At 51.7% G+C, this 15,024-nt stretch overlaps 1 protein-coding gene across 3 annotated transcripts in view; it reads left to right on the forward strand.

Moving 5' to 3' along the window:
- The window catches only part of ADCY10 (adenylate cyclase 10), a 4,100,562-nt gene that overhangs the window by 75,023 nt on the left and 4,010,515 nt on the right, over positions 1–15,024 (forward strand). For all 3 annotated transcript variants that reach the window (XM_078679137.1, XM_078679136.1, XM_078679138.1), the window contains exon 2: positions 5,392–5,496. In XM_078679137.1, the coding sequence (XP_078535263.1) occupies positions 5,421–5,496 (76 nt within the window). In that variant the 5' untranslated portion in view covers positions 5,392–5,420. The remainder of the gene's footprint in view (positions 1–5,391; positions 5,497–15,024) is intronic.

Here is a 15,024-nt window from a genome sequence, read left to right on the forward strand (position 1 = left end):
CACAGGTCTGCACCCAAACCCTTTTTGCTGTTAGTGCCTGGGATTATAGATCCGGTGATGGAGGTATTCTTCACCCCAGCAACCATCAAAGCGGCTCCTGCGAGGATCCTGAAGAAATGCAGATCTCCAGAGGAGTACCCTCTGTTTCTCAGAGCTGATCCGCCCCGGACTCAGTAATCATCGCAGCAGCAAAGAAGTCCAGTGTGGTCTCCTCTTCTGCCACTGTACCTCCGGACAAGGACAGCAAGACACAAGACTCGTGGGGGAGACGAGTCTGTAGTACTTCAGCGTCTTTTCTCAAAGTTTCCAACGCAGAAGCCCTTCTGGAGAGTTACGATAGGTCCCTGTGGGATTCTCTACAGCGTTTCGTGGAGAAGCTCCCTCAAGAAGACCGTAAGGACTTTGAGGAGATCCTTCTGGAAGGCAGTCAGGTCTCCAATCAAATTATAAGTGCCGCAGCGGACGGGGCTACCCTGGCGGCGCATGGATATGCCCATGGAATATCAGCAAGGAGATCATCCTGGTTGCGCCTAACGGCTTTAAAACCAGAAGCTCAAGCGCGCATCTTGAACTTGCCCTTTTCAGGGACTTCACTGTTTGGAGCGTGCACGGACGAAGACATGCAGCGCATGAAAGCAGAGCTGGACACTCTCAATGCGGTAGGGCTTGAAAAGAAAAAAGAATTAAAAAAGAAATATCGCTCCTACAACAAGGGCTCTTCAAAACCGCGGGTTCAAACTCCTAACTGGCAGAAGAGTCAAGACCAGCAGGGACAGCAAAAGTCCCAGTATAGAGGAAAGCGTAATTCCAGAGGAGGAGGGAATCCACGCCAGGGCAACAATAACAGCAAAGCCCAGTCAAAGCAGTGAGTCTTTCCTTCCCCCAGCGCCGTTGACCACTCCAGTGGGGGGAAGCCTTGAGGGTCATTTGGAAGAGTGGCGAAACATCACAAAAGACATATGGGTGTTATCTACACTTCAGAATGGATACTGTCTTCTTTTCAGTCATCGGCCTCCACCTGTTCCCCCGATGGCAACATCGAATCATCAGTTACACCTTCTGCAAAAAGAAGTGGCCACTCTCCTCGAGATCAGCCATCGAGAAAGTGCCAGTGTCTCAAAGGGGAAAAGGAGTGTACTCCTGATATTTTCTGGTCAGAAAAAAGGGCAAAAAGGCAGAATACAGACCCATTCTGGACTTGCAAACTCTCAATCTGCGCGTCAAAAAGGAAAGATTTCGCATGTTGGAGCTTCACCAAATATATCCACATCTCAGGAGGGGAGATTGCATGTGCTCGCTGGACCTCCAAGATGCCTGCTTTCATGTTCAAATATACTCAAGTCACAGAAGATTTCTTCGGTTCCGGGTGGAGACCTCCCACTATCAGTTCAAAGTCCTGCCGTTTGGGTTGAAGTCGGCTCCCCGGGTGTTCCCGAAGTGTGTTGCAGTGGTAGCAGCTGCTCTACGCCGCAGAGGGGTCTTCGTATACCCATACCTGGACGATTGGCTGTTGAAAGGTCCTTCCCCAGACAGCGTAAGAAGTCAGTTCCAGACTTGCATAGAGCTCTGCCAGCGACTAGGGCTACATGTAAACTTTGGAAAATCAGTCTCTCAACGTACCCAGAAGATTCACTTCCTAGGAGCTCTGCTACACTCCAAGGTAGGATAAGTGTTTCCTTCGGAGGAGAGACAGTTTTCGATAACCCAGAAATATCAGCTGGTACTTCGCAACAAGGCTCAGACAGTGCGTCGGATTGCCTCCCTGTTAGGGTTGATGGCATCATGCATCTTCCTGGTCCTGAATGGCAGACTTCAAATGCGTCCTCTTCAGCAGGATCTGGAGGACAAGTGGGACCAACAATCTGCTCGCTGGGACGATCACATCACTCTCTCAGACGCAGCTCGAGCTTCCATTCCATGGTGGACCAAAAAACAAAATATGCAAGTGGGAGTTCTGTTCCATCAACCTCCCCCTGTACAGACACTGATCACAGATGCTTCCCTTCTAGGTTGGGGAGCGCACATGGGTCAACCGGTGCCAGGTCTGTGGTCTCACAAAGAAAGTACCTACCACATCAACATGTTGGAGCTGAGAGCAGTCCATCTAGCTCTCAAGGCGTTTCTTCCCTCGATTCACGAAGCTTCAGTACTAGTACAGACGGACAACACCACCACAATGTACTACTTGAACAAGCAGGGGGGGAACACGCTCATGAACTCTGTCGTTGGAGGCACAACGGATCTGGCATTGGCTTCTGGCTCGCAAGTTGTCCATCACAGCAGTCCACCTCCCAGGAGAGCAGAATGTGAGGGCGGACGCTCTAAAATGTCATTTCGACGACAGCGAGGATTGGGTCCTCCACAACGCAGTGGTAGAAGAAATTTTTCAATCCTGGGGACGACTAACCATAGACCTGTTCGCGGACGACCAAAACACCAAATGCCGAGACTTCGCCTCCAGGTTCTACCGGCCAGGATCGAGAGGGAATGCTCTTTTGATCGACTGGTCAGGGGAATTTGTGTATGCTTTTCCTCCCCTTCCATTGATCCCGAAGGTGGTGAGCAAGCTAACACACTCGTGCACAACGATGATCCTCATCGCCCCAGACTGGCCGAGGCAATAGTGGTACACGGACCTGCTTCACCTGTCAGTGACTCCTCACAAGAGGCTACCATGCAGGCCGGACCTGTTATCCAAGATGAACGGGAGGATCCACCATCCCAACCTTCCGTCACTGAGCTTGGCAGCATGGCTCCTGAGGTCATACAGTACGGCCATCTAGGGTTGCCAGAGGACTGCATGTTCATCCTAAAAGAGGCAAGACGTCCCTCCTCAAGACATTCTTATGCATGCAAGTGGAAGCGATTCTATTTGTGGTGTATATAGAATGATCATAATCCAGTTCAAAGTCAGGAAGAAGCGGTTCTTCCTTAATTGTTATATCTGGCTAAAGCAGGTTTAAGTTTAATTCCATCAAGGTGCACCTAGCTGCTATAACAGCTCATAGGAGGTTACCTTCTCAAACCTCTTTTTTCCTGTTGCCATCTGTCAAGGACTTCCTGCAAGATTTAAAAAAAGTGTACCCTCCAGTGCGTCCTCCTTCCTCTCCCTGGGAGTTGAACCTGGTGCTATCGAAGCTAATGGGTCCGCCTTTTTAACCCATTCACAAAGCTACTTTGCAATCACGTCCGCTCGTAGGGTGAGCAAGATTCAAGCTCTCTGTTCCTCTGAACCCTATACGGTGTTCCATTTGAATAGAGTGGTGCTACAGACGCATCCATCTTTTCTCCCTAAAGTGGTGTCAGATTTTCATGTAAATCAAACCATTTCTCTGCCCACTTTCTTTCCCAATCCCTCCACTCCAGCTGAGAGGTCTCTGCATTCTCTACACCTGAAAAGAGTTTTAAAATTCTATCTAGATAGGTCTAAGGGTATTCGTCATTCTGATCATCTCTTTGTTAACTATGGATCAATCAGGACAGGTCATGCTGCCTCGAAACGTTCTATTTCTAGATGGATCGGTTCACGTATTAAACTTGCTTACCAGCTAGCGCAGAAGCCCCTGGGGTTTTCTACCAAAGCACATTCCACCAGAGGGAGAGCTGCGACTGCGGCTTTCCTCAATAATGTACCCATGTCTGAGATCTGTAAGGCGGAGGTCCGTCCATACATTTACCAGAAATTACTGTCTTGATTCTGACACGAGAGCAGATACCCAGGTAGGCCAGGCCTCCTTGCGGAATCTGTTTAACAGCTAGTTTTGGGCTGTTATGATTGGTCTTTTTAAGTTGGGTCATGTACTTCTCATTTACCTGCAGGTGGTTGATGGGCTTGCTATTCTATTCAGTGCTTATGTCTATTGATGAGGATCCCCTGGAAGAGAAGGATAAGTTACTTACCTGTAATCCTACTTCTCTTCCAGGGGTATCCTCATCAAAGTCAAAAGCAACCCACCCGCCTCCCCAGGTAAATGAGAGCTATGCGTCTCTGACTTGTGATTTAGCCCGGACTTCAGGGTTATGCAAAGAACAACTGACCTAACTGTCACCCCTGAGGCATGATGGGAAGCCTGGGGTCATGGCTGCCTTAAAGGCACAGTGCCATTTTTTAGCTGAAAATGCTTTCAGTTTCTGGTTATTGCTTCTCAATGCAGCCTATGGCTGACAGTGTCTTTTATGAGCAATTTTCAGGATTTATGAGTGGTTTTACTCATTTAAACACAAAGTTCAAGGACTATTTGACCTAATGTGTTTTTTGTTTCCTTTCTAATTGCTGTACATATACAAGTGTTTACATTGTCTAGCCTTGGTTTTAAGGCTGCATTGGTGTGAGAAAAATGATATATGTATTTGAGGATACCCCTGGAAGAGAACTAGGATTACAGGTAACTTATCCTTGTTGTTCACTCATACATTAAATGCGTGACACATTCTGTGCTCACCACCTGACCTGGGAACGTGTCCTAGGGTCCCGTCCTGATAAAGAATGGGGGGAGGAGAGAGTCTCACTGCGACATTTGACAATCCTGACATGGTTCCACCTCATTTAGCTGCAGTACAGACTTAGAACATACCCCACAAAACATAAAAGATGGAAAAAGGGAGCAATTGTCTCCCCAAATTGCTTTCAGTGCTTAGCACAAGAAGTAGCATTACTACACGTGGTATGGGGTTGTGTTGGGCTGGTACCACGCTGGAGGCGGGTGCTTTTGTGCTTCGGGACTGCTTTGGGATGTAACGTGCCTCAGTACCTAAAGCTGATCTTCCTACATATCACCCCCGCAGGCCTTGACGAAGTTCAGCGCATGTGGACATTGCTAGGACTGGGTCTGAGAGTAACTAAGAAAGACATAGCTCACCGTTGGAAGGACAGTGACCCCATACCCTGTTAAGGAATGGCACAGGGGGCTTGACTGGTGCATGAGTAGTGAGAAATCAATGTACGAGGGTTAGAGGCTGTTACCAAAAACATACAAATCTGTAAAAGATGGGTAAATTATCGGGTATTACTAACAAATCAAGAAATTCACAATGCGTATACACACGGGATGCAGTATTTGGCCGGATCTAGGGGTGACCAAGATATTTGCAGCAAGAAGGGGTAGTTTGGGTGTGGGGTGAGGCAAGGGGAGGAGCTAGGGGGCATCAGGGTAAAAACACCCATGTTGCACTGTTGCCATTCCGTCTTGCAGTCAGTGATGAAAGCATCTTGTCCTAAACAAAAACAATAAAACATAGTCTAAAAGAAATGCAGCCATGTGACTTGATGAGTAACAGGGCACGAAATCTCTAGGAGAGTGTGCACCTTCCCAGTAAGAATTGAAAATAAGTGGGTGATATGGGGATACATTTACATTCATTCAATATCTTGTGTTTACCTCTTTGGTGCAGGCTTCACTGCTCTAACTGAGAAGTTCAGTATGGCTAACAAGAAGGGCTATGGTGCAGATCAGCTAACGAAAACCTTAAACAACTACATTGGAGAAATCGTTGACCGTAAGTATCACCTCTACTTTTTGTCCTGGTCATAATCCTGTTTGTGGACAGTAGATGTGCTTGGCAGGTGTTTGTAACCTCAACATTACATCTTCTAGTTTTTTGCTTGTACTGCTTGAATGTGTAACATGAGAGTTGTCAGTTCTAGAAAGGTGATGCGCACTGCGGATAAAGGAAGATAACTCTACTCATGGGAGTTCATTTTTTAGGGAATCAAGATTTTTTTTCTAGGGCTTCTTTACAGCCAACTGTCTTTTGACTCTTAGCAAAGGTACCTATTAAAATATTTCTTCTACAGTATAGCCTATTTCTTTAATTAAGGATGTTATCTACTCAATAGAACTACCAGCTGTCTGTTTCTTGTAAACAAAACATAAAGAAATCTCAAACCTTTGATGCTCTGAAAACTCCATAAGTCACTTATTAAGGCAAACAGAGTGTTTATGATAACCGTCTGGCATTTGCATCATGCTAGCAGAAAGAGAATGGGAAAAGTATAAATTAAATCAATAACTATTTTAATTTTACTCGATCTAAAACTTAACAAGATAGCAGTTGTCATTCATTCAACCACATCTGTCAGAATTTCTTACTAACAGTTTTTCCCGGGTTTTAATGCTGATGTAATTGAAGTAATTAAATCCTATAAAATCTCAGGCTCTGCATTCAACTGTTGTCTTACAGAATTTTTTTTTTGATAATCAACTTTATTGATTTTTTTAAAACAGGAACATAGAAATTCATTGGTAGCAAATCCAGCATTGTACTTAAAGAGATTACACCACACACGCTTGACAAAGAATATAGTTGACTCAGCAGGATTGGAAGTGACACCCCCAAAACAAAGTACACAGACAAGATTACTTGGAACCTCACACAGGTAACAGGTTGAACCATTTGCCCCACACCTTATTGAATTTCTCAGGGCACCCTCTAGCTTCGAAGAGGGGCTCTTCCTGCGCTCCACACCAATCCACCCTCCTCCTCCATTTCCAAACGGTGGGCGCCTTAGCCTGAGACCAAAGCGCAGCTATATCTCTTTGCGCTACCGCCACCGCTGCCCCCAGGAAACGCTTATCGGCCCTGGAGCCATCAAGGCCGTCAAACACTCCCAGCAGCAGGCTCTTCGGGTCATGGGGAACCTCCCAACCTAGGGCCTGTGTAAGCTCGCGCTCCACCCCTCTCCAGAACGGCGCCAGGGCTGAACACTGCCATACCATGTGATAGAAATCTGCTGGGACAGACTCGAAACCCTTGCAGGCTGGGGAGGGTCGCATATGGGCCCAGAAAAGGCGTGCCGGAGTGAGGTATGCTGCGTGGAGGTAGTAAAGTTGGACGAGGTGTAGCTTGGCGGATGTTGTCAGGGACTTAGGTGCCATAAGGGCGGCCCGCCAGTCCCCCTCCTCCAGGGGGCCGACTCACCCCTCTCATTGAACCCGGAGCCGGTCTAGGGACGCAGGACCGTTGCTCCAGTGCCCGATATATGCGGGAGACCTCCCCCCCCCCCTCCCCAGGTTCCCCATCACCTGGGCTTCCAAGGGACTGAATTCCGGGAGAGTAGTGGGGGATGGAATGTAAGTGCAAAGGGCGTGTGAGTTTGAGATATTTGTAGAATTGGGAAGGTAGAAGGGTGTGACGCTGCTGTAGATCAGCAAAGGATCGAATATGGTCTCCAACCCACACGTCTCCAAGCAGTGAGATCCCCACAAGGTCCCAGTGGCGGAAATCATGCAAGGACGAGACCTCCCGCAGCCATGCTCCATTCCACAGCGGATTCTGCCTGGTAAGCCTCCGCTCCCATTGCACATGGCGAAGGGCAGTGCGCCAGGCCATGAGCACTGTCCTAGTAATAGGGGGTAGAGCTTGTGGGACCGGGCTGCCATATAGAAAGGCCAGGACTTGCGTGAAGTCCATTACTCTGAGTTCCACCCAGTATGCTGGGTCGGACCAGCCGCCCGCAAACCAGTCGTGGATCACAATAAGTTTCGTGGCCAGGTAGTAGAGTTGAAGATTGGTCACTCCCATGCCTCCGTCAAAGGGGGGGGATACGGCAGTGTGCCAGGGTCAGTCTGGACCTCCCCCCGCCCCATAAGAACTGGGTGAGGGTGCAGGCTAATTCTCGAAACCAGCTACCAGGGAGTTGGATAGTGATATTCTGTAGAATGTAGAGAAAGCGGGGAAGGATCAGCATTTTAAAGAAAGCATTCCTGCCCAAGGGGTTAAGGGGAAGGGTCTGCCATTTCTTGAGGTCCGCCTTTATCCTAGTGATCAAGGGAGTGACGTTCAGGGCCCATTCGAGCTCTGGCAGGAGGGTAACCCATATACCAAGGTATTTGAATGATTGCCCCCTAAGAGGGATAGTCTCCTGCCAGTCAAAGCAGGCCCGAGAAGGATGCAAGGGGACCAGGGTTGACTTTGCCGGGTTAAGTCTCAGCCTGAAAATCCGCTCAAAAGCAGCTAGGACCTCCAGGCATCTGGGGCCAGAACAGGCCGGGTCCGCCAGAAAAAGCAGGACATCATCCGCTTAGAGGGCTATCAGAAATTTTCTCTCTTCTTGCTTTTGGTGAAACTGTGGCCCAAGTGCCCTTCATAAGCTAGATCAATGATGTTATTCCACAATTTTGAAGGAGTTAAAATTTTCTCTTGCGATAAACCTATTTATTGTTTATGTTCAATTCATATCTTACTTCCCAGAGTCACAATGTCTCCATCTAAATCACTACATCTTTTGGGCCACCCTTCTACTATATGTTCCTTGATGTTCTTTTAAGCTGGTGTCTTGGGCCATACTTTCACTCCATTCATTTTATTTTAAAGATGGCTCCAAAATTTCTAGAATGAGAAATTCTGCAGCTTTGTCAAACTCCCTATTGGTAATGGGGACCGTGACAGATAGTCTGCGGTCTGATTGTGTTTTCCAAGAATGTATTCAAGTATGTACGTCAACCCTTCCAAGCTTACCAGCCATTTGGCAAACCTAGGTGTACTATGATCGGCACCCTTGGTGGTGAACCAATGCATGTGTTGGTTATGGTCAAACCTGATGATGAATGGTATTCGTTTAGCATTAGGCTGTGACCTTGATGCAAATGCCATAATACGTTTAGTACCAGCAATAGTTTGGGGTAATGTGGCTCCCAGCCCCTTGATGCTAGCATCCGTTGTCAGTACAGTCTTTTTCTGTATATCAAAGGATCTTAATGAGGGGGCATTGATGATCTTATTTTTGAGTGTATCGAATATTTCTTTTAGGCAAGTATTCCATTAAAATTTTACTCCTTTCTTTAGAATAGCACGCATCCCGCCACATTTTCGAAAAACTATCTCAATTCTTCTTTGTTGGTGGGGTACGGTGCTCACTTAACTGCATCGACCAACATTTTCTTTGGTTTAAATCCTTCTTGAATATGGTATGATCAAGATAATCTACTGAATTGACCCCTTTTTTGTCATTTTTCTCTTTTCACAGTGAGCCCTGCTTTTGAGAGTTTGCCTAGGAGTGTTTGTGAGGCTTAAACAATATGATCTAAAGACATCGGGGTAATCGTCGGAAGCCGCTCTCCCTCAGTCTCTGTCCCAGAACCCGTCGATAAATCTCTCTCCCCCACCACCTATTATTGTCAAGTACGTCCGTATAGTTTTTAACAGCAGTTAGTGCTTGGACCTGTTCTACCTTCATCTGTGCCTTCGATGGGGAAGATTTGCCACCCATATCTTGTCCTTTCCTGTCCCTTCGCCGTTGACAGTTCAAGTCATTCGTCAAGGGGGTCTGTCTGACCAGACTTTAGCCTGCGGGATTCCAGCCATTGCTCAGCCTCTTGTACTGGAAAGATTAGGGCATATTTGAGGTAATGGTGGGCCAGATTTCTTTTTTATTGGGTATAAAGTCACCTTGTTGGCATTGGACTAGGGATGTGTAGTCTGGGTAAATATTAATATTCTATCCCCATATAGCTCCAGGCGATCTGTAGGATGTTGACCGGATCTTTATCGTTCATTAATTTTGCTAATATTGGGTGGGGCAAGCCTAAAAGGTGTGTGACCGGTCATGATGCTTGTACGAGATACTCCTGGTGTTGAACATATCATAGATCCATCCTCTTCAAAGTTAATAGTCATGTTTAACTTTGCCATGCGATCACGTCCTAGCAAGTTAGCTGGAGCATTTGGGGAAAATAAGAGACCTCTGTCAACATACCTCCCTCCTATTTCCATCTCCACAGGTTTAGTGAATGGAACCCTCATCACAGCCCCGGAGAACCCCTGTGTGTCCATTTATGAATCTGACAATAGAAGCCCCTTCTCACCGATAGATGACCCGGTGGCGCCAGGTTTAATGAGAAATTTTTGCTCTCCTTGTCATTTTTGGTTACCATCACAGTGGGTTCCTCTTCTGGCTTGTTTTTTCCAGAGAAGACTGCACACATGAGACTACTCCATGGGCACCTTTAGTGGGCATATTCTCCAAAGTAATTTTGCTGGAATGGGTTCCCTCCTCTGACAATTACCCCTCCTTGTGAGTTCCGGTGCTGCAAGGTGGGCCACACTGTCTGTTGTGGCCCGTACTGTATTTGAGGCATGGTTGCTGTATGTGCTGGAGCTGTATCTGTGGATCTGAAAGAGACACGTTAGTATTAGATTCCTTACCTTAGAATATCCCCAGGCGTCAGACTGGATCCGGAAATTTTTGCGTAGCAGTACCCTTGCGCGTCGGTAGGCGTCGTCTGCGGCTCCGCGTCCGTCGTCGGCGTCGTGGGCGCCCTGATGACGTCGTCGGAGTACTTAAACGCCGCCTCCGCGTGCTGACGTCAGTTCTTCTTTTTTCCGCGCCAGCAAGCGCAGATCTGGAAAAAGCAGTAACCCTAGTCAATTTTGACTGAACTTTTTGATCCTTTTTGATTACTATTTCGAGTCTCTCGACTCCGAAACGGTGCCGATAGGGATGCCCGGCTTCAAGCATTGCGACGATTGCGACCGGCTGATGTCGGTCACGGATCCTCACCGCGTGTGTTTGTCGTGTTTGGGCGTCGACCACGACGACAAGGCCTGCTCCGACTGCCGGGCCCTCTCTTCGAAAGCCAGGCGGGAGCGGTCCCGTAGGCGACTCGAACTCCGGCAGTCGGTCCCGCGCCGCGAGAGGTCCCGATCCCATGGGAGGTCGAGGGACAGGTCGCGGGCCCGGAGCCTCCACAGCTCCGAGAGTAGGCCGCACTCCTCCGGGTCGAAGTTGTCGTCAGGTAAGCGGCACAAGAAGTCCAAGCGGCGTCATCGCTCCTCGGACTCCCCCCGACGCTCGCGCGATGCGGCCGGGGGTTCGGGTGACACCGCCCACGCGGCTCAGTCGGAGTCGCGGGCGCCCCGTCCAGCCCCATACCCTACGGTCCCTGGGCTCGACGCGACGCCGGAGGAGGTCGAGCGCTTCCTCATGGCCATGAGGAAACTCTCTCCTCCGACGGGCTCCGCGGCGCCTCCGGGCCCAGCGGACCCGTCTGGGGGCCCTAGCGGGTCGGCGGCTCCGGCCCCGACGCCGTCGGGTGCTTCGGCCCCGACGCCGCCGATGCCTTCGGGCCCGGCGCCGCAGGCCCCTGTTATCCCGCCGCCGCCGGCGCCTTCGGGCCCGGCGCCGAGGGGTCCAGTTGTTCCGAGGCCGCCGGCGCCTTCGGGCCCGACGCCGCTGGTCCTCCTTCGGGATCTGGTTCGTCGCCGGTGGATCTGACGACCTCCCCGGCGTCGGACTCTCAGGTGTCGCCTCCGGCGCCGTCCTCGTGCGGCGCCGACCCCGGTTCTACTTCCGTTCCTGTTCGGCCGTCGGGGCGGCCCCGTTGGGCGCCGCTCCAGACGCCGTTGGGTGAATTTCACTTTAATGAACAGGCCCCATTGGTTGAGGACCCTGAATTTCAGGAGATGGGTGAAGGAGAGGACTGGGAGGGGTCTGAGGACCCTCTGACCAGGGAGTGTCGGTCTCATGAGGACTGGACAGAAGACCTTGGGGAGGCCAGTGGCCTGGACACCTCTCCAGACCCTGGGTTTGTCTCCCCTCCTACCGTGGCTTCGGAGGAGGGGGCAACATATAGTGTGGTGCTGATGAGGGCTGCCAAGGCCTTAAACCTTGAGCTCCCCGTCGCAGCCGTGAGGACTAACCTCCTCACTGAGGTCCTTAAACCGCAGTCAAGCTCGGCCGAGCCTCTGCTGCCCTTTAATGAGGCCTTGACTGACGTTCTTCTGGGCACTTGGTCCAAGCCCGCTACGGGTTCGCCCGTAGGTAGGAACGTGGCCAGACGCCACCGCCCCGCCCCGGGCGACCCATGTTTTCTGTCCTCCCACCCTACCCCCGAGAGCCTGGTTATCCAGGCCTCCAATTCCCAAACTGCATTCCCGTCGGCCCCGCCGGATCGGGAATCCAAGAGGTATGACCAGTATGGGAAGAAGATCTTCTCATCCATTAGTTTGGGCCTGCGGTCTTCCAACACCGCCTGCCTCTTGGGACGTTACACCCACTATGTGTGGGATAAGGTCGCGGAAGTGCTGCCAGAGTGTCCGTTGGAGGTACGGGCCAAACTCGGCCAAGCCCTTGTGGAGGGCCGGGATGCAGCCAAGTATTCCATCCGGTGTAGGCTGGATACCACTGACTCGCTGGGTAGAGCGATGGCAACGACGGTGGCGGTCAGACGCCACGCCTGGCTGAGATCCGCCAACTTCTGGGCAGATGTCCAGAGCACGCTCATGGACATGCCGTTCGATGGCCGTCGCCTCTTTGGCGACAAGGCAGACCATGCGCTTGAGCGTTTTAAGGACTCCAGGGCTCCGGCCAAGTCCTTAGGCCTCTCGGGCCAACGCCAGCAACCGGCTGCCTATCACTCCTTTCGTGGCCACGGAAGGGGTGCGCCCGCACGTGCCGCCAGCCACGTGCCGCAGGGCAATACCCAACGCGGTCGCGGCCGTGGGATCCGCCGTCCGGGCGGTCGTGGGCAGCGGCGAGGTCAGTCCACACCTTCCCCCGCAGCATCCGCCTCAAAACCCTCCTAGTCCGTGCTTTCAGGCCCATGTGACGCCAGTGGGGGGCAGGGTTCGCCATCACCACCTCCACTGGCGCACTGTCACGTCGGACAGGTGGGTGCTGCAGATCGTCCGAAGGGGCTACTCCATCCCCTTCGAGGCGACTCCTCCAACCATGCCACCGCAGAACCACCGTGTATCGGGGGATCACTTGCGACTTCTGCAGGAGGAAGTTACGGCCCTCTTGGCCAAAGAGGCCATCGAGCGCGTTCCTGGGCCAGAAGTAGGGTGTGGTTGCTACTCCCACTACTTTGTAGTACCCAAGAAGGGCAAAGGGGGCCTGCGCCCTATCTTGGACCTACGGAACGTCAACGGCTTCCTCCGGAAGGAGAAGTTCAAGATGCTGACACTGGCTCAGGTCTTAGGTGCCCTGGATCCAGAGACTGGATGGTGGCGTTGGACTTGCAGGACGCTTATTTCCACATCCCCGTCCTGCCGGCCCACCGGCGCTACCTGCGGTTCACGGTTGGCCACGAGCACTTTCAGTTTACCGTGCTCCCCTTCGGCCTTACCAGCGCCCCACGGGTGTTCACAAAGGTGATGGCGGTGGTCGCAGCTCATCTGCGCAGGTTGGGGATTTCAGTCTTCCCCTACCTCGACGATTGGCTGTTGAAGGCGGGCTCGCCCCTGACAGTCGTCAGCCACCTCCAGACTACGGCAGACCTCCTGCATCAGCTGGGGTTCTCGATCAATGTGCCAAAGTCACACCTGTGCCCCTCTCAGAAGCTCCTCTTCATCGGAGCGGTTCTAGACTCGGCGCAGTTTCGGGTTTATCCACCCGAGCAGCGGGTCCGGGATATTCAGGCTCTGATTCCCATCTTTCAGCCGTTATCCCGGGTTTCGGTCAGGTTGACGCTGCGGCTTCTGGGGCTGATGGCCTCCTGCACCCTGCCGGTGCATCACGCCAGATGGCGGATGCGGGCTCTGCAGTGGGACCTGAAGTTTCAGTGGGCCCAGCATCAAGGCAACCTATCCGACCATGTCATGATCTCGGAGGGCACTGCGAGACAGTTGCAGTGGTGGCTCACGGACCGCGATTGGGTCTGCGGCAGATCCCTCTCCCTTCCCCAACCGGAGCACGTAGTTGTGACGGACGCGTCCCTCCAGGGCTGGGGAGGCCACATGGGAGAGGCGGAGATCAGAGGCCTCTGGTCTCCGGCGGAGACTCGACTCCACATCAACATGTTGGAGCTTCGGGCGATTCGTCTAGCACTGAAGGCATTCCTCCCCTCTGTCCGGGGGAGTGTAGTGCAGGTGTTCACGGACAACACCACCGCCATGTGGTACTGCAACAAACAGGGCGGGGTGGGGTCGTGGACCCTTTGCCAGGAGGCTCTGCGCCTTTGGCAATGGCTGGAACATCAGGGTGTGACCCTGGTGGTTCAACACCTGGCAGGTTCTCTGAACGCCAGGGCGGACAAACTCAGCCGCAGGTGCATGATGGATCACGAATGGCGTCTGAACTCGGACGTGGCGCAAGGCCTCTTTCAGCAATGGGGAGAGCCTTGGTTAGATCTATTCGCCGTTGAAGAGAACGCGCAATGTCATCAGTTCTGCGCGTTGGAATTTCCAAGGCGGCACTCGCTCGGAGACGCTTTTCGTCGCGAGTGGAGCTGCGGTCTATTGTACGCCTTTCCGCCTATACCACTTCTGCCCAGAGTGCTGAAGAAGATCAGGCGCGACCGGGCCCAAGTCATCCTTGTGGCTCCGGACTGGGCTCGAAGGTACTGGTATCCCGAGCTACTCAGTATGTCAGTCGATCCCCCGGTTCGTCTGCCTTTTCAGGAGGACCTTCTGTCGCAGCAGCAGGGGACGGTCCTCCACCCGAACCTGACCAGTCTCCACCTCCATGCTTGGAGATTGAGCGGCGACAGTTGAGGCCATTTGACTTGCCTCCTGAAGTCTGTAATGTCATTCTGGCAGCCAGGCGTCCCTCCACAAAGTCGGTATACGCCTGCAGGTGGAACAGATTTGTGGCATGGTGCACAGCAAAGGCTGTGGATCCTCTTGCTGCCCCTCTTTCAGAGGTTCTTCTCTTCCTTCTTTCTCTTGCCCAGCAGGGCTCTGCTCTGGGCACTATCAAGGGCTACCTTTCTGCCCTTTCAGCCTTTCTCAGGCTACCTGATCAGCCTTCTTTGTTCAAGTCCCCTATTGTGAACAGATTTCTTAAAGGCATCACTCACACTTTTCCTCCTGTTCCGTTTGTGATGCCTCAGTGGGACTTGAACCTGGTTCTGACTTTTCTGATGTGCGCTCCCTTTGAGCCACTTCACAATTGCCCTCTTCGCCTTCTGACTCTGAAGACTGCTTTCCTGGTTGCCATCACCTCTGCCAGGAGAGTGAGTGAGCTCCAGGCTCTTTCGTGTACTCCACCTTTCCTTTCTGTCCATCCGGACAAAGTGGTGCTACGTACCAAACCTTCTTTCCTGCCCAAGGTCGTCACGGCCTTCCACCTTGCCTACCTTCTTTCCG

This window comes from Lissotriton helveticus, chromosome 3_1 (genome assembly GCF_964261635.1).
Source record: "Lissotriton helveticus chromosome 3_1, aLisHel1.1, whole genome shotgun sequence".
Classification (NCBI taxonomy): Eukaryota; Metazoa; Chordata; class Amphibia; order Caudata; family Salamandridae; genus Lissotriton; species Lissotriton helveticus.